At 35.9% G+C, this 17,863-nt stretch overlaps 3 protein-coding genes and 1 long non-coding RNA gene across 6 annotated transcripts; 2 read left to right on the top strand and 2 right to left on the bottom strand.

Moving 5' to 3' along the window:
- Positions 1 to 278: 278 nt before the first annotated feature.
- On the top strand, positions 279 to 3,353 carry LOC111284491 (organic solute transporter ostalpha protein (DUF300)). The gene is given in 10 exon segments (XM_022873151.2): positions 279 to 841; positions 1,003 to 1,059; positions 1,251 to 1,359; positions 1,648 to 1,749; positions 1,752 to 1,819; positions 1,899 to 1,987; positions 2,171 to 2,220; positions 2,223 to 2,419; positions 2,785 to 3,018; positions 3,101 to 3,353. Coding segments are annotated over 10 exon segments (1,257 nt in total). The 5' UTR covers positions 279 to 685; the 3' UTR covers positions 3,296 to 3,353.
- A 128-nt stretch (positions 3,354 to 3,481) lies between these two features.
- LOC111286788 (uncharacterized) lies at positions 3,482 to 9,958 on the bottom strand. 2 transcript variants are annotated; one of them, XM_022876990.2, is made up of 13 exons: positions 9,273 to 9,958; positions 8,619 to 8,771; positions 8,315 to 8,527; positions 8,140 to 8,229; positions 7,836 to 7,952; positions 7,479 to 7,748; positions 7,151 to 7,307; positions 6,857 to 6,934; positions 5,984 to 6,084; positions 5,367 to 5,537; positions 4,703 to 4,777; positions 4,258 to 4,365; positions 3,482 to 4,030 (listed from the first exon to the last, which is right to left on the bottom strand). In XM_022876990.2, exons 1-13 carry the CDS (start codon positions 9,660 to 9,662, stop codon positions 3,680 to 3,682), a joined length of 2,274 nt encoding a protein of 757 aa, XP_022732725.2. In that variant the 5' UTR covers positions 9,663 to 9,958; the 3' UTR covers positions 3,482 to 3,679. The 2 variants fall into 2 exon arrangements, with proteins under 2 accessions (XP_022732725.2, XP_022732726.2); XM_022876991.2 differs by lacking the exon at positions 5,367 to 5,537 and having other exon boundaries at positions 9,273 to 9,941.
- Positions 9,709 to 11,319, top strand: LOC149518597 (uncharacterized). Its single transcript, XR_016343212.1, has 2 exons — positions 9,709 to 9,843; positions 9,959 to 11,319. It is a non-coding gene; the product is annotated as an uncharacterized LOC149518597 (long non-coding RNA).
- LOC111286790 (protein trichome birefringence-like 16) lies at positions 11,058 to 16,732 on the bottom strand. Of its 2 annotated transcripts, none has more exons than XM_022876995.2 (6): positions 16,341 to 16,732; positions 14,887 to 15,047; positions 14,085 to 14,354; positions 13,385 to 13,534; positions 12,683 to 12,878; positions 11,058 to 12,373 (listed from the first exon to the last, which is right to left on the bottom strand). In XM_022876995.2, the coding sequence occupies exons 1-6, from the start codon at positions 16,349 to 16,351 to the stop codon at positions 11,545 to 11,547; spliced, it is 1,617 nt and encodes a 538-aa protein (XP_022732730.2). In that variant the 5' UTR covers positions 16,352 to 16,732; the 3' UTR covers positions 11,058 to 11,544. The 2 variants fall into 2 exon arrangements, with proteins under 2 accessions (XP_022732730.2, XP_022732728.2); XM_022876993.2 differs by having other exon boundaries at positions 13,385 to 13,660; positions 16,341 to 16,545.
- Positions 16,733 to 17,863: the final 1,131 nt, after the last annotated feature.

The following is a 17,863-nucleotide window of genomic DNA, read 5'->3' on the forward strand; positions in this document are numbered from 1 at the left end:
ATTCAATGCTAACAAATCTAAGTAGAATAATTATAAGATAAAATATCATACTATTGTAAGTATTTAATAAGCAAAAGCTAATTTCTATATGAAACCTTGTTAAAAATTTTTAAACTTGAGCTTGATCAAATTTGATTTAATTAAAAAAATTAATAATTTAAATTTAAATAAATTTAAATGAAAAATATTTAAATATAAATGCTTTGAAGTTAAATTAATTTAATTATAAATTTTAATAATTTGAGTCTAAATTGACTTGAATTTAATCCAAACTCACTTATTGCCACCTTTATTAATGAAAATCTTGCCGCCAATCCAAAACCAAGTACAAAATGAAATAGAAGAAAGCAGTTGGGGCCAAAATCAAATTTGGAAAAGTTGGAAGTGAGAGATATTCCCGCGCGACGTCCGTGTCATCGGAATAATGACTACCTCAGAGGCGACTGTTACGTAGCAGTTTTGGGGGCAAAGAGACGTAAGTCCTTAATCTCAACTGGCGCGGCAATCCCATAGTAATCCAATAGTAATTATCCAACCCAAGATAAAGCTTCTTTCTTTCTTCAGTTTTTCAGGAGATATTGGATAATATTTTTTATAATTATGTTGGATTTAATGGGTTTTAACTGAAATCCAGTTTAAGATCAGCAAACACATTTAGTTAACTTGTGGAGAAGATGCTGGAGGAATGGCGGCTGCCAGCGATGTCGTTTTAGCCTATGAAAACACGTATAGAAATCTTCACCGTCCAGCAGTTATCATTGGAGGATGCTTTGCAGTTGTAGCAGTGTTTCTCTCCCTTTTTCTCATTCTTCAACATCTCAGATCGTACACAAATCCTGCTGTTAGTTCATTTCCCATTTCGACTTGTTTTCTTAATGAAGGGGATTCTTGTTTCCTTTTCCATTTCCATTTTCTGTTTGATTGTTTTTGGTGGCCTTTGAAAAGCTAATTCTCTGGGGTAAGTATATGTTACTCAGTGTTGAATCTTAATTGCTTTCCCAGGAACAAAAATGGATTGTTGCCGTTGTGTTCATGGTTCCTGTCTGTGCTACTGAGTCAGTAAGGTTCCCATCTCTTTTGTCTTCGGAATGCTACAAACTTCAGAAGCATATTTATATACAGCTTTCATATATTTATATGTATTTCACATATGTAGCTAGCCCCTCTCAAATGCAAACCGATTGAGCCATTTAAATCTTTCCTCCTTACTTTGGTGGCAACTTGATGGCGCTGTTCTTTGACCTCCACAGGTGATATCATTGTGGAACCCAAGACTTTCCCTTGCCTGTGACATTTTGAGAAATTGCTACGAAGCCTTTGCTTTGTATTCTTTCGGAGGCTATTTAATTGCTTGTCTAGGTAACCAACAATTTTATGACTTGTTTTGACTCTTGAGTTCATGTATAATTGTGTATACTTTCAGTCTTTCATGCCATGATTGCACGTATTTACTACACTAATCAAAGATACAAATGTTAATTGCTTCCATGAATTCAGGGAGCTTTGGAAAATTGTAAGAATATTGCTTCAAGAAAATTATTAGCACATTTTGTTGATATGTTTTGAGCAATTTATCAATCCATTAGCTTATATATTTTGCCAAAAGATAAAAACATGCTTCATTCAGTAGAAGAAAATTTGTACCAGGTGGTGAAAGAAGTGTTGTTGAGCTCTTGAAAATGAATCTAGAAAAGCCATTGCTAGAAAGAGCAGAAGAAGACCAACAAATACATCAAAAGTCATTCAGCAACTCTTGATCCGTCCATTTCTCATCGGAAAAGAACTGCTCACAATAGAAAAATTCGGTCTCGTGCAATATGTAAGCCATAACTATGTGATCATTATTTGATTTTGTTTGTGATAATTTTCTTGAATTCGATGTCTGCTGGTCAACTCAGATGATACTGAAGACATTCTGTGCATTCTTAGCACTGTTGTTGGAGGTCTTTGGTGTTTATAGGGATGGAGAATTCAAATGGTACTACGGGTATGTATGTGATAGTTTGTGCAATTCTCATATATGCTTTGATAAAAATGCCTAACGAAGTCTAGGCTCGTCATAGATATTTTTATGTCCATAATCGAATTCGAATCTTCTCATCTTTAGTATGCTGTATTTTGAATGTGAATTTAGAATTCTTGCGGCTTCTGCCTCTCTGCTCTCTCGCAGGTACCCATACATAACAGTGGTTATAAACTTCAGCCAGATGTGGGCACTATATAGCTAGTGCAGTTCTATGATGTAACTCATGAAAAGCTTCAACCTATAAAGCCACTAGCAAAGTTTATCAGCTTCAAGGCCATTGTCTTTGCCACTTGGTGGCAAGGAGTAGGCATTGCTCTGCTTTGTGCATTTGGGGTTCTGCCGAAAGAAGGGAAGCTGCAGACTGCATTCCAGGACTTATTGATTTGTATAGAAGTTGTTTGTGATGAACATCCTTGTTTGGACATTGGGCGTCTTTGGACAAGATTAGGCATGAAATTCTAGTTTGTTGATCAATGGATGAGTTCTTTTTTGACATTTTCACTCCATAAATGCTCAAAATGCAAATATTTTTAGCCTACTACTACTTTTTGTGAAGGTTTTTTTTTTTAATCCTTTTAAGTTTTATTTTAGAGAAATGCATGTGTTTTGAAAGTATGTGATTTTCTTCAACTAGTGTTTTATTTTCTAAGGATGAAGACTTGTTAGTTTATTTGACTGATCATAGCCTGAAAAGCATCAAGATGAAAGGCTGTAAGTTCCATAGCCATGAGCATAAAGATTTCTATATTGGTTGGCAGACGGCAATTGCAGCCGTTGCTCTTATATTTGTCTTCTCTGCGGAACCTCATCATTTTCTCCCAGTTCCTGAGTACAGAAAGGTCACCGCTGAAACAACGAAAGCAGAATTGAAGGTAGAGCTAAGCAATAAGGAAAAACCAACCTTGCTAGAAAAAACAGAAACTCAGGTTAAGGCACCTGGAACAAGCATCACAGAGAGCGTCCAAGACATTGTTGTTGAAGGTGGCCAATGGGTAAGTCTTGTCCCACTAGGCTGCATATTACGCCATCATTTTAGCACTTCAAACATCCATGGAAACTGTGTTGTATAAACAGGTTGTGGAGGATGTCGTTTTAACTATAAATCAAGCAATAGGACCCATGGAGAAAGGTGTAACAAGAATCCAGGAGACCTTCCACCACAGAAAAGCAGATTCAGACAACAATCATAAAGAGGAATTGGGAGTTGAGGAACATGTTGAGCAGCAGCATCCTTGGGCTAATGAAAGTCATCCTGAGCAGCATTCGTGATGCAAAATGCATTTGAAGCAATCCAACGTGTATCATGTTTCCACTTAATGATTTTAGCACTTTATAGTATTTTGTTTGACATTTACACCGCCTGGTGCAGTACTGCAACATGCTTGGCGTTGTGGGAAGTGGATGAAAATTGTATGAGATTAAGAACCAATTTCCGTATCTTTAAAATGTACGAGATTTCAAACAAGGAATGCTATAAAGCAGTTGATAGGGTAAAAATTGCAAAGACTCTGTAACTCTGTATGCTGGGAGGTTCAAAACTACCTGAGCAACAAGCCAATCCAAGTGAGAATGAATGTAAATACTATACCAATTATCATTTTATACACTATAAACACCAATATACAACAACTGAATTCAAACTCTGGAATGCGTTTATTGCCCATCTTGTCCAGGACAGCACAGTTGTGAGCAACATTCAAAGCAGCTAATGCATGCCAGAGCAGTGCAAAGCTGTGTTAATGTAGTGGCACATTGATCATTCATCTTTGAACAACACTGGATGCAGCACATGCAACAGCATTGATTACATATCTGACCACAGCAATTTGACGTTGCTTTTAGAAAAATTTCGGCAACTTCGGGCAATTTTTGTTCTTCAGACCCTGGACGGATATTTTCAGCAGTTGCAATCAGGTCACCAAAGCCAATTGAAAGGCTTTGAAGCAATATCATTTTGGGCGCTCCAGTATCCATAATTTTTTGTGGATCACCTTTCTTTGGTGCCTGTAATCAGAGAAGCCAACTTTCATGAGAGAATAGATTATGCCAAAACATTAACAAGAAATGAGGAGGCAGCCTCAGCAATGTTTAAAGTCAAAAGATCCAAGTGCACTCTCAGCTAGCATATATGATATAAAAATAAATTAGAAAAGGAAGAAACCCCAGCATGACTTAGTTGGACCTAGTTACTAAGAGGAAAATATTGTGGTATCCTCTTTACAAAAGCATACCTTCTGAGCTCCAGAAGAGCCTGTGGCTGTTTCTATTTTATTTTTCTCAAGTAGGACCATACGGGTATATTCAGAGATATTGCAAGTCCGTGTGCTCAATTTTGCAACCTGCCAATTACAAACCAATAGCATCAGCAACAGTTTTTACCAACAGGAAACAGGTCAAAGATCAGGACAAGTGAAAGAGATTCAACAATGTCTGGCTAAAGTGGCCACAGAGCAATTTGTAAAAAATCTCACATCACCAGAAAGGATATGGCCCTAAGGAGTAATGGACCAGGAAAATCTACAGCCAAATTAATGTGTGGGCAAAGCCCATTCGGCTAAAAGTGACTGGCTACCTTAATTATTGCTAGCCATTCAAATCAAAGCAGTTGTTGTGATCGAACCTTTTCATCCTACCAATTTTGAGGGAAAAAAAATGTCAGAATACTGTGAAACAAACCTTCTCCTCAATCTGTTTATTTTCTGAAAACCATGCCTGTGCTGTGAGTAGATCAATCTGCTGTCTTGCTAACACCTGTTAGAGAAAAAGGAAATTATAAAATACTCCAGGAGCAAATCATTGGCGGTATACAGGTAAAAACATTTAAATTTAAGAGGCCAAGAAGCAGGATAAAAGCTAAAGAGAAGAACCCTAGAATGAGATATACACTAGCTATGAAAAGTGGCAATTAGCTTAAAAAATGCAATGAGGATGTCAAGCATAAAAAAATTCAAACCCTAGAGATACAAACAACTGGGTGGAACAAGATATAACATTAGAAGGCCTTTACCGCACATTGCACAGTGTACCCATATACGAAAATCTTAACCCACAAAGAAAGCTAGAATTTACAAAGACATGGAAATTTAAATATATATACTTTATATATTTTTGGCCAGTTGGAAGTTAAAATATTGAATGCAATTGAGTTGGTCTGATTTTGACAAGAGGTAAAATTTCTTCTTGCTTAGAATAATCCCAAAATTAGCGAGGAACCAACCGATACACCAACCCCCTGCCCCTGTGGCCGAAAAGGAAAAAATGAAAAGACTAAGGAGTGTTCCTGGGCTTACAGTATAGCATAACTGAATTCAAATGAAAAAGCTGAGTAGTAGTGCCTTACTCTGTCGAGAGGTATGTCCTTAGCCCTTTCTACCTTCAAGTCCATAATAAAGCTACTCAAATCTCCTAAGATACCTTTAGCTCTAAGAGTGCCAGGAAAACTGCCTTGGTACCTCCCACATATTGTCAATGGGCTTTCAAATGAAAGATCAGGAATACATGAAGAGTATACCTATCAGGGACATTGTAGAAGAAACTGAAGTCAGGTTCAGTCAGTGCCAAGATGAGTAAAAATTGAACATAACTTGCAAAGACCGACGCAGGATGATCACTCTCCGGGTGGAGAAAACATGAATGAATGCAAACAACAGACAAGATAAGCATGATAGGGATTGACAGGGCAACATAATAACACTCATGATATACATCATTGTAAGGTGTTTGTTGTGATATTCGGGTGATTTCAACTGATCCTATACATAACTACTGTATAGAATGATATCTCAATCTATCTATAAAATACATCGTATATTGTGATCCTTAATACATCACAAGAATAGATAGACAAGTAAAATAACTAAACAAATTGCAAAATGAAACATAGAAAGGTAGATATGTCATATGAGAAAAAAAAAGATGTCATAGATGAATGAAACAGATATAGGTGTTCAGACAAACCTCTATTTGATCATGTTCATCAAATGCATCAACAGCTATATTTGCAAGGACAGTAGATAAACCTTTGCTAAATAATTTTTGCATCTGCACCTCAATTGAATCTGACCAGAAATAGGAAGAAAAAAGTAAGATTAATGATATAAGACATAAACTTTCACATATCCTTACAATATAAGAATAGTTCCTTACTTTTCTACATATATTACTTGATGAGGAGCTTAGGGTTCAGCATTATACTCAAGGTAGAATTTTGGAAGATAGAAATAGGGTAAAGGACTTGTAAGGAGGCTCTCTAAGCAAGAAGAACCCGAAGAGGGCAGATAAGAAAACACTTATAACATTACAAAGAGCTTAAAGCTTCTGAAAACTCTCACTCCGAAAGTTAGAGAACTACCTGAGTCTATATTAACTCAACTTAAGAGAGCAAGAAAGATAAACTGACTACCAAATTATGCTCTTAAGTAACATCAGTAAGCCACTCACAGCATATTTACATGAAACTATGACTTAACTCAGCCCAAAACACAACCATTCAGGGTCCAATATTAACCTTAGATCTTAATATGAATTCCAAATTCTAGCTTAGGTGTTGGAACCAGCTTTTTTACACCTTTTATACACTTTGAATACTTTCCATCATTAGTTACAGTGAAAATAAACTATTTTTAAACCAAAAGGATGAAATGCTGCTATTGAAGACAACAATGCTTAATAAGATGGATTAAAGATCAGGAAACGGACCCACCAAAAATTTTCCCCCAAAGAAAAGCAAGAAAATTCAAAAAAATTCTAGCAATCAACGCATAAAAATTTCCTTGTATCACACAATTCTTTGGCTAGAGGTTCAAATATAAAGTCAAAGTATATACAAACCTATATCACAAGCAGCACTGTATTCCCCCCGGCTAATCATAGCAAGCATGCGCAGGAAATAATGATTACAGAATGAACCTGCAACATTTCCACTCAACAAGTTAACTAGAAGTTATGGTCCAACGAACTTATATTATTTGATTTCAGCAATTAGGATTTACACAATCCTAAGTTCCTAAGCAGACAAGCTGGCATCCCTTACCAATGATGAGAAATAAATTCAGTGGATCTAAGGCACTTAATACCATGCTAGTAACTGAAAATATAGGAGGCTTAAACACCTGAAATTATTACCTATGCCAAAAGTATGTATGCGTGGACATAATGATCCTCCATTTTTCAGACGCTTTTTCATCCAGTCACAAATGTTTCTTTCATCTTCAACAGCCCCATCAGTAACAAGAAAAATCATAGGAATTGAACCACGAGTGTTTGATAGCATCTCAGCTGCCTGAAAAATAGAAAAAGCAAAAGTAAATAATGCACAATAGATCATGACAAAAGAAAGCTATCTTAAACCATCTTGTCAAGAACCAAACCAAAAATGAAAGCAAATTCTAATCTCTTAAACCAACACAGAAACATGAGAAGTTTAACCACAGGAAAGGAAATGAGTTCACACCTTTTCTAGTGGAATAAACATATTTGTACCACCCCCCACACTATATTTTGTGCTAATCCATTCAGTGGCCCGTTCGATTGCTTCCGTGGAAGCCAACTCCATGGATGTTGAAAATAGAAAAGTCTCACTACTAAAAGCTATAATGTTAAAAGACTCTTCTGGACTGAGCTTGGAAAGGGCTGTAGATATTGCATTCTTGGTACTCTCAAGCGGCCTCCCATGCATGCTGCCACTTATATCAACAACAAATATGACCTCCTTTCTGAACACCTATCAAATTCAATAAGATGAGGATAGATGCCAAAAAGAAGAACCAAATTAGTAAAACACAGCAGGTTAAACAAATGCTAGACCAACCTTCCTACTCTGCTGACTTCCAGGGAAAAGATAAATACAGAACATATCCCTTTGATCATAATCATATAAAGATGAAGACTGCAAAAGGATGCCTCCAAATATGTTACCGGCAGACACCTATAGAAAATGTAGACAAGATGCAATTATAAGTATCCTGATCATAACAAATTGAAGTATTTCTCATAAAAATACCAATGAATCTCTAGTTTAATTAAAACTTTAGGCATAGTCATGTTTCATGGAATGGCCATTTTGTAGTTCTAAAGAATAAATAACATAACAGCAAGCTAATTATGATTCTTACACTGTATGAGAAACTGAAGTCAGTACTGGACCAAGTGAGAATTTCTGCTTCGTATAAGAAGCCAAACTTCCCAGCATGGCGTCTTATTTCCTGCAAAATTTGGGGGGGTGGGGTGAAAAGAATATCTAGTAGGAAAACAAGTAACAAAATAATGATTCTTAATCAAAATATGCACCTTCAAAGGATGACTAGTTGACTTGCACAAGATTTCGGTTGCAATACCAGAGTTCACATTCAATTGTATCCTTTGTTTTTTTGAAATTTTCTTTATAGCAGGAGTAACATATTCAGGAAAACTAAAGGGCATGGTCAAGGAAAACTGGCCATTATTATATGACAATTTCTGAGACCAACGAAGCTTAATTGAAATATTAGTACCCCCATCAATCTGAAAATATAAAACAATAAACATTCATTAGAAACAGTAGACTTAAAGTACATCAAGTTAAATCATTAAACTTTTTAAAATATTGTTATACCTGTGGTATTGTTAAGGTAAATATATGAGGCATCAAAAACCCTCCATCTTCTGGTCTTGCTATCTTTTGAATACCCTTACTTTCTTCTACTCCAATCAATTTAGTGGAATAAGATTTTGTAGGAAGATCAACCTCAACACCTAGAATTGAACCCTGTTAGCGAAATAATATATTATTGCTTGAGACCATTAATAAGCACAATTCCAAGAATTCAAACACAAAATCAAGTTAACCAAACACTTGATAATTGATACTTTTCTGTTGTAGAAAGACCACATCCTTTTTGACTTGATATAAATAAAATAAAAAAAAAAGATAACAAAATCTTTTTTTTCTTCAATTTTTTTGAGTTATTCTTGTTCCCCTCATAATTCTTAGCTAAAGTTTACAGGTTCATTTATGCAGTTTAATCAGAACTAAATTTTCCCTTAATATTCTTACTATTCGTGCAGGTCAAAGTCAAACCTATGATTTATCATTTATCAAATGTCCAAAAGAACAAAATTTTCAGAATCAAATAGCAAATAGAACTTCTTGAGCTGAAAAAGGGAGAACTTTAAGCTAAGATAAAGACTAAAAAAAAGTAAAAACTTAACAAAGAAGGATCAAAATCTTTCCATTTTCCGTTTATCAGTTAATTTTATGGGAACAAACCTGGTCGCCCATAGGAACAGCTATGCGACAATCGCAGGAACGGCTACCCATAACGCAATGGATCCTCCATTTCCCAGAAACTTCAACAAAAGCAGTATCGCCGTAACAATCCACGTCGAGATTGACCGCGCTCATCTGGAGAGGAATCAAAGCAGGTGGATCGCACCTTCCATGCACGTGAGGCTGGTAACTCGGAATATCCGGGTTGTCGACAATCCTCGGGTCGGATATAACCGCATACACCATCGGCGCCGATGGCAAATACCAATCCGATGACCTCTCCATGGGCGGCGGCCTCGGCGGCGCCACCAGCCCTCTGTCTTTCCCTAAGTATATCCGTTTCGATAGCTTCAGCCCGTCCTCCACCGCCTTAGCAAAATCCTCCGCCATTGACAACACAAACTTTACAAAAAAAAAAAAAAGACAAAATAAAACAAAAATATTTCTTTATCTTCTTTTTTTCCTTCTTTACGTGAGAAAACGAAAGAGATTAATTAGAGAATAAGAAAAAGGAGAAATCAATATCGGAGGGATATGGGGTTGCTTCAGTGAACGGATTCTTGCAATTGGCGTGAGCACCGGATTCGTTTTGGTTTATTTTTTCTGGGTTTTTTAATTACTAATAATAATAATAAATTTTTTTTTTTTTGGGAGAAAGAGACTCTTTTTTACTTAATAAAATGTAGGTTTCGTTGCGTTGGAGATGGAGGGGATTGGAGTTTGAACCGATGCGACGTGGCGGGACGTGGTTGGATGACAAGTAATAGTGCCGACGTGGAATGATTGCCTGGATTGTGGTTACGGTGGATTCGTTTCTTCAATTTAACGAATTTGCGGCAGCTAGCGGAAAGGGGAATTGGAGATCACGAATTTACGATGGTCCCGCGAAGCACAGGATAGTAAATCTCCAACTCCAACGGTTAGTTATTATTATAGTTATATTACCAACGGCTTTCTTGATCTGCTTACTGCTGGATATGTGAATGTGGTGGGCCAGTGGGATGGGGAGGTAGGCAGCGCCTGCTTCTCCTGACACGTGAAATGCACCCAGTTTTATTATTGGAAAGTCGGCAGATTTCATTGACTTGAGTGGATGTAATTAAAATGGCCAATCTATCAGTCAAAATGAAAAAACACTGGGAATGGGATGTCTCCACGTCCCAATCCTTGCAATCAGTATAGCTACCAGTTACCACCTGATGAAGTTGACGCCAACCTCATCCACAACTTTTTGTAATGGAAGTGGAACCGAAATCCATGGCCAATTATTTGGATTTTTGCCCCCCAACTTTTGCTTTCAGGTGGGACGGGGGACTTTATTCGTCAAATTATTCCAATATTGATAGGAATTGATTGATGATATTCGAGTATTAGCTAATAAACTTTCGTATGTGGCTGGAAGTATTAAAGGTCATGGCGGTGATTTGAAAAAAAAAAAAGAAAGATTTTTTCATTCTTCATTTTCAAGTTTTAAGATTTTAGCCGGTACAATTTGTCGGTTTGTCCTTATTTATTTCTGATATCTTCTCGGTTCTGACAGAAAGAAAATCGACTTTCACCTTTTATAGGCCCAGATCATCTATCAAAGTTGCCTTCGGTACTTCTCTGTTGTTGAGAATATATTTGAAGGGACAAAGAAAATGTACATCAAGAAAAAAAAATTAACTTGACAAATTTAGTGGTCGTACGATCAAATTAATAACACACACTTGAGAAATGTACGAAATTAATATATGCCATCGATGAGGATTTGGTTGTAATTGCAGAACGACTAAAAAACCAAGGTTTGATATCAAATTTGTAATTTCATATATTTTTCTTCTTCTTCTTTCCTTCTCCAAATCCCAACACTACATTATCCCGTATTACTTTTTTTTTTCCCTTTTCCTGCTGTTTTCCATCCGTTGTAAGCATTTTTCTTCATCGGAGGCTGCAGTGGTACCCAGTTTCAGGCCAACTTTTACTCCGAACCTTCCTCCATCAATATTCAGATAGTGTAAGCTCAAAAAAAGAAAGAAAAAATTATGGCTTAACTACGCTACAAAAAGATAGAGAGACTAAATCTACAGATACGCTAGCCACGAAAAATTGTGGTTCCATAACACAAGAATAAGCCTATGACTGACATGGTTACGACATGGAAGTCATCCCATGGGAGATGGGGTTAAAGGATGCCGTCAAAAGTATGCCCAATCAATGATAGGAAGAGGTAACACTTTCGTGTCTCAGAGCATGCTGCAAGAATTCTTCATTCAGAAACAACAGTGTGGGACTAAATTTGTGCAAAGAGGATTTCATTCCATGTGTCAGGAACACCGGGCAAACACCAATGCAAGCAGTCCTGGACTCCTGGTGATGCTGTAATCCTGAACCGGGATATGTGACCCTCGTCTCTCACCTGAGACAAAGCTGTTATGTCCAGAAGTTTAACCCCTGTCCCCCTCGTGGCGCTGGCAGCACTATGATCACTGGACTCTTCTTGTAATACTTCTTTACCTATAGACATAGGAGTAGTATTGTCACAGCTCCCTCCAGTGTTCCAGTCCCCATTTACAAAGTGCCTAGGGGAGATGCTCCTATAAAACGTTTTCAGATGAGGATGCTTTGGAAGCTGAGAGTCTAGCCATTTAACAGTGCTATGGATTGTGAAGTTCTTGGCACTTCCCATATCTGCTATCTTCCTGTTGGTGTTAGGCACACCCCCAACATACATGACCCACCTGTTAGCCCTCAGTTTCCCTCGATTCCAATGGTGCCCTGTGTTCAGAACCAAGACATCAATTTTGTGAAGAAACTGGCGCAAAAATGCTGGAGGTCGATCTAGATGCATTGCATATTCTGTGTGTGGGTCCTTGACATTAAGAGGCTCCAGATCACAGAGGCTTGAAGACCAGTAGTAAAGGACAGTAGTATTGGTGCTGGGAAATCGATAAGCCCAACCATTAGGACGTTTACCACCAGGTGGTATGACAAGTCCATACTCCTTGCCCACATCAAGGACATTTGAGCTATCCTTACCAGCTGTGATCATGCACATTAGAGACTGGAACTGCTGCCTACCCAATGAATCTCCAACAAAAGCTAGAGTTTTGTCTTGCATCCTGTAATGCTTCATAAGTATATGTAAATAGTCCCATAAATATTGATTATATTTAAACAAGTAAAAAGAGCAACCAGCCAACCACTCATATAAACTCTGAACAAAGGAAACAACTTTTGGAAAGAGAAGAGAGTGCATCTAAAGAGGAGAAAGCCAAACGCCAAATCTATGAAACCCAAGCTTTAGAACTTAAGAACAGTCCAATTGTAAGTTCTTATGATCAAGGTTAAGTTGGAAGAAACAAGTGAAGAGTTATAACCATGTTCAAACAAAATAAATGAAAATTACTAAAGGGCAAAGACACCAATACCTTTTTAAGAACTTTGACCCTTCAAATTCTTCCATTTCACAGCCATTTGGTTGCCATCTTAGCTTCTCAAAGGCAAAATCTTGACGCTGCATCAAACGGCAAGCCCACATTGGTGCTAGCCACTGTTTACAACCAAACCCAGAATACAAAGGTCGTTTGTCATCTATAACCCATTTTCCTTTTGCATAATTACAGGCTGGAGCAAAGATCAGATAACATGAAAGCGGGTAATCAGTAATTTTATCACAATATGGGACTAACATATTCAAAATCTAAAGGTTCAAAAAGAGAGAGAGAGAGAGAGAGAGAGCATTAACATCATAACCACCGGTTGCTTGCACATCACCTATTACATCACTAGGAAAATGACTAAATGATGAAGTGCACAATAGAAATTGTTGCAAGAAATGGATGATATTACACCCATGTAATAGCATGCAAAACCCATGTCTGAGGTTTGAAAGAGGTACCAATAACAAAATGAACAACTCTTTGCTGAGATTTTCATCATTTGCTTTAACAACCTCAATCAACAACAGATTGGTCAGAAATGATCTTATCAATCATGTTGATGAATGCATTTTCTCCCCGAGCATAATGCATATAACAAAACACTATCAGCAGAATTTCCTCTCTGCAATTTCCATAAATACAGATGTGCAAAACATGAATAATTCATATCATGTATAGGCAATATTCTACCTTGATTCGCCACTCTCTTTTCTTCTTGTTCTGAAGTCTTTTCTCCTAAAATTACATTCTTTGTTTCTTCTGTCTGTGTTGAAATTGATCCACTTTTAACAACACCAGTTTTCTCTCCTTTTGGACTGTGCTTGTGTTTTGCTGCTTCTTCTGCCCCACCATAACAAATTAAAATGGGAATCCCCAAATGCTGTGAGTTTGAAGTAGAAAATGAAGAAACTGGCTGCAGCAAGATCCCAATAATATTCATGGTAAAACAAGTAAAGGAAAAGTGTGCTGGAGAGCACAAAACCATCCAGCACAGTGACAACATTAGAACCCAAGAAAATAGAATAAAAAATCTTGCTGTAATAATCGTTGATGACTTCACAATCAGACAAATAAGAAGCAGGAAAACAACTGATCTCCCATGCCAAAGCAAAAGCTTCATCTAACCATGCAAATACTCATTAAAATCAGAGAGATTAACAAATATATATATATATATATATATATATATATATACACATATAGCATTGACATTGGTCATTGGAAGCCTTAGAAATCAGCTTGTGGCCAAAAACTTATACCATGAGTCAATGAAAGTATTGGTAATGCTCACCAAAAATAGGATTTAGCATAACAAGTTATTCAAAAACATTAGCCACTGCAATATTCACAAATTTGATCTTTATTCTTGAGATAGAGAAAAGTAGCTCACCTTTCTTCTGAAGAGGAACTGTTTCAAAGTCTAAAGAACTTTCGGCAGTATCAGCAGAAGTCACCTTATCCAGATGCTGTTCCTCTTTATTGTTTAAGATAGCAGTAGGAGTCTTATCCGGATGATGTTCCTCTTCATTATTTATGATATCAGTAGAAGGTGTCTTATCAAGATGACGTTCCTCTTCGTTAGTTATGACTTCCCTTCGTGTCAATGTAGAAATATCTTCTCTCACATGTCTTTTGGGTTCTAATGGTACCGTTTTAATATCTGAGCCAGATATTATGAGAGGAAGGAAAGCTATCGTGAGCATGTAAGTAGCAGTACTCTTATACAGAATATGTATGCTTTCCAAGTTTCTAAATTCCAATGATTGTCAAATATCTCTATTTTCCAGAAGGTTTTAAAAAGCCAAGGAAAGCAAATATCACCATTCGTTGGCAATTCTGAATTAACACAAGCTGATAAAAATAGTCTTCCAGTGCAGTACGCCAAACAATGTTGTAATCACAATGCAGAAATTTACTAGAATTGACAATGCACTTTTTAAAAGATAACTGACTCCTTTATTGCTAAAAATATACATATATGGCATTAACCAGGAATATTAACAGAATGCAGAAGATAAACATAGCATGAGAAAGGAAAAAAGAGACAAATAACTTCATATTGGCTTAGTTAGCAAGCCTGTGAAGAAAGAGAGGGCTGAAATATGAGCAGGAAAGATGCTTTGGTTACCATAAGAAACAGAGTGAAAAACCAATAAATAGCACAGTGAAGAAATAAGATAGCTTCAAAGAACCTGGAGAGAGCTGCAACAATTGATTTTTGGATGGTAGTAAGGAAGTAAGTACTGGACTTTTGTTCCATGTCCAAATAAGAATAGTTGCACACACAAGAACAATGAGAAAGAGAGACAGTTCTTTAGCCTTCCATCTTAATTTGTAGGGGCCTCCTTTCATCCTACAAAGACATGAAACGTAAGACTTGTCAAAATGTCACTAAAGGTAGAAAGCATGTTCCACAAGGAGAGAAGGAAGATAAAGGCTGAAACCTCAAGGAAAAAGAAAAAGAAAAAGAAACAAAATTGCAGGTCAATTTGCAGCTCTTTCTTTAAGTAAGTGTAAGATATAGGTACAAAGAATTGAGGTTGAATGAATAAAATGCACTTCCTGCTTCCAAAACAATTATCTAATCCTTAAAAGGGCTATTTCAGAAACTCTTCACGTATTTTATGATGATTACCTAAAAAACTAATATATCAGACATTCTATTGCTGCAAACTTATGCAGCCATCTATAAGAAGTGCTAGATCCATGAAGTGAGCCATAAAATTCACCAAAGGATAAGCTGCATTAAGTTACCAACATAAATGTTTGACTTTAAAGCACCAGAAACATTCTAAATCCGTTGTTAGGAGATAGCGACACTCCCTTATCTAAAGCATTAAATCACAAACATATAAAAATTATATGATCAAACTTACAAAAAAAACAGAGATTTTGACTCTATTTGCATAGAAATTCCACAATAATCCATATAACTAAGCCAAACAATCTTGATTCCACAGCATGCTTAGAAGCCAAACAGATCCTACTCTAACTCAAAACCAACATCACTAAACACGGGCAGCACGGTCCGAACAATCTCCAGGATTTTTTTGTTTAAGCTATAATCAACAATTAAATTATTATAACTGTATTAATTCAATGGAAACACTATTGATGTAAAGATAGTTGGATTGCGACTGAGGTATGCCATGGGTCCAGAAGCCTGCCCTCACGACCTTAGGTTTTGTCTTTGAGAAGCCTTGATAGACACCTTGCTAGGGGATGAGTGAACCTTGCTTATAAAACCTCCAATCCTTGGCTATTACATGTGAATCGTTTCCTCTCAACAAACAGAATTATCCACCAAATTTCCTTTTGTCTAATCATAATTACAAATTTTAAAAGCAATTTGCCTCGTGAACTCAAATCGAAACTGACAATGTTAATGCAAATTAGATCAAATCAATGGTGATGAAAAAAAGAAAGAAAGAAAGAAAAACATAAAACAGCAATGTCATTGAAGACAGAATCAGCTAACTAATAAAACGAGAAAACGAAATTAAACATGAGCAAAAGAGGAATCTACGATTATGTCCGCTCGATTCCGATCCAAACGCAAAATCCAACGGCTCTGATCTATTGAAAAGATTAATGGAAAATTGAATTGAAAAGCTTTGATCAAGATAACAACTGAGGAAAGAAGTACCTGAGGCGCATCAATATCTGTGCGGAGTGTAATTACGAAATAAAAAACTCTCCGCGAATAATTGTTTTAATTCTCGTTTTTATTATTTTTAATGTGGAGAATGAAGAACAAGAAGAATAAAAAGAAGCGATGGTGGGAGTTAAAAAATAGATGAAAAATTAACAGAAAAAAAAAAAAGTCGTTTGTGGTTCAAGGAAGTAAGGACGTGTCGGCTTGACGGAACTGACCAAATGTAAAGATATAGACCGTACGGAAAAATGTAAGGTCACGGAAAAGTAATGAAAATATGAAAATTTATGATGAAGTTGACAATGAAAATCAATACTAAATCCTTATTAATGATGTTGCTAATTGTAGGGTTAGTTAAAGATTAAAACAATGTTAACTCCATGTAATCAAATCTTATTTTATAATAATTCCTTTTTTATAGAAGATTATTTCATTAAAGATCAAAATAAATATGAATTACAAAAAGAAATAGAGAGCGATCTCCACCGACACTTCTCTTCTCCTACCTCACATGTAATTTGGGCTAAATTTGCACTCACTCTTTGTTGGTGTACATGATGGATCCAGCTCCATGTGACTTGCATTCGGTCTAGCAAAAGAATCTTTTTTACATTGAAAGGAGCCGAAAGTTGAGAAAAAAATAATATAACTTTTATACATTTAATAATTTAATAATTTATATTATATAAAATATTAAAATTTATATATTTATATTATATTTTATGCAAAATTATATGTCGTAATTGTATAAACATGAAAACATAAATTATATATTTTTTATTTTTTTTAAACTCATGTCTTATTATTATTAAAATTTTAAATTATGTGATTTCATTTTTTTTATATTATCATATCGTATTTTAAATTTTATCTCTATTTCGTGATTATTAATATCAAGTATCAAACAAATATTTAGTGTGCTGAGTGGCAATAAAAAGAGCAAAAGTGAATAGAAAATATTAGTGTTTCACAAAGGGAATAAAAGAGAAATAGGGATATTCAACAATTGAAATTGTAATGTATTTATTAAGATATATTTTAATGATAAAAATTATAATATTCTATCCAATCCAAAATAATTTATGCCAATCGCATGCAAAATCTTGTGCTTGAATTTATTAAACCAATAGACTTTTGAACAGGAAGATAGTGTTGGGGAAGTATGATAGATACTTCAAATCCGCTTGCAAATGTTTGCCTCATCTTGAAAAACGCAACCATTTGGTAGTAAAATATCTATTGAAATGTTCCATTAACATATGGAGGAATAAATGATCTTTCTCTTGCATGGATCACATTACCTTTTCAGCAATCAATCTGACTATAGGTAGAATGAAGAAAAGTTGAAAGAAAATTCGTTTCGTTCAATAATCCAGTTACCATAACGTAAGTAGGAAATAACATAAATGCAGTACTAATCATTAAATTATAAATTCCTTCCTAGTTCCTACCAAATGCACCCATTTCGTAAAATCTCGAAGTTCAAGGTTTGATTTAAAACAAATATTAAATTA

Source organism: Durio zibethinus, chromosome 6 (assembly GCF_047325235.1).
Source record: "Durio zibethinus cultivar Kanyao isolate XHJ-2024 chromosome 6, ASM4732523v1, whole genome shotgun sequence".
NCBI lineage: Eukaryota > Viridiplantae > Streptophyta > Magnoliopsida > Malvales > Malvaceae > Durio > Durio zibethinus.

Bases quoted from the DNA above. Each gene is read 5' to 3' on its own strand.
- LOC111286790 (XM_022876993.2), bottom strand. The intron at 12,879-13,384 runs GTAGAATATTGC...TCTTTGCTCCAG, and splicing joins AAAGAGAGTGGCGAATCAAG to CCTGTAATTATGCAAAAGGA. The intron at 12,374-12,682 runs GTATTGGTGTCT...GAAGCATTACAG, and splicing joins GGGTCAAAGTTCTTAAAAAG to GATGCAAGACAAAACTCTAG.
- LOC111286788 (XM_022876990.2), bottom strand. From the start codon at position 9,662: ATGGCGGAGGATTTTGCTAAGGCGGTGGAGGACGGGCTGAAGCTATCG. The intron at 8,528-8,618 runs GTATAACAATAT...TTATATTTTCAG, and splicing joins TTACCTTAACAATACCACAG to ATTGATGGGGGTACTAATAT. The intron at 5,538-5,983 runs GTTTGTCTGAAC...TGTCCCTGATAG, and splicing joins ATGAACATGATCAAATAGAG to GTATACTCTTCATGTATTCC.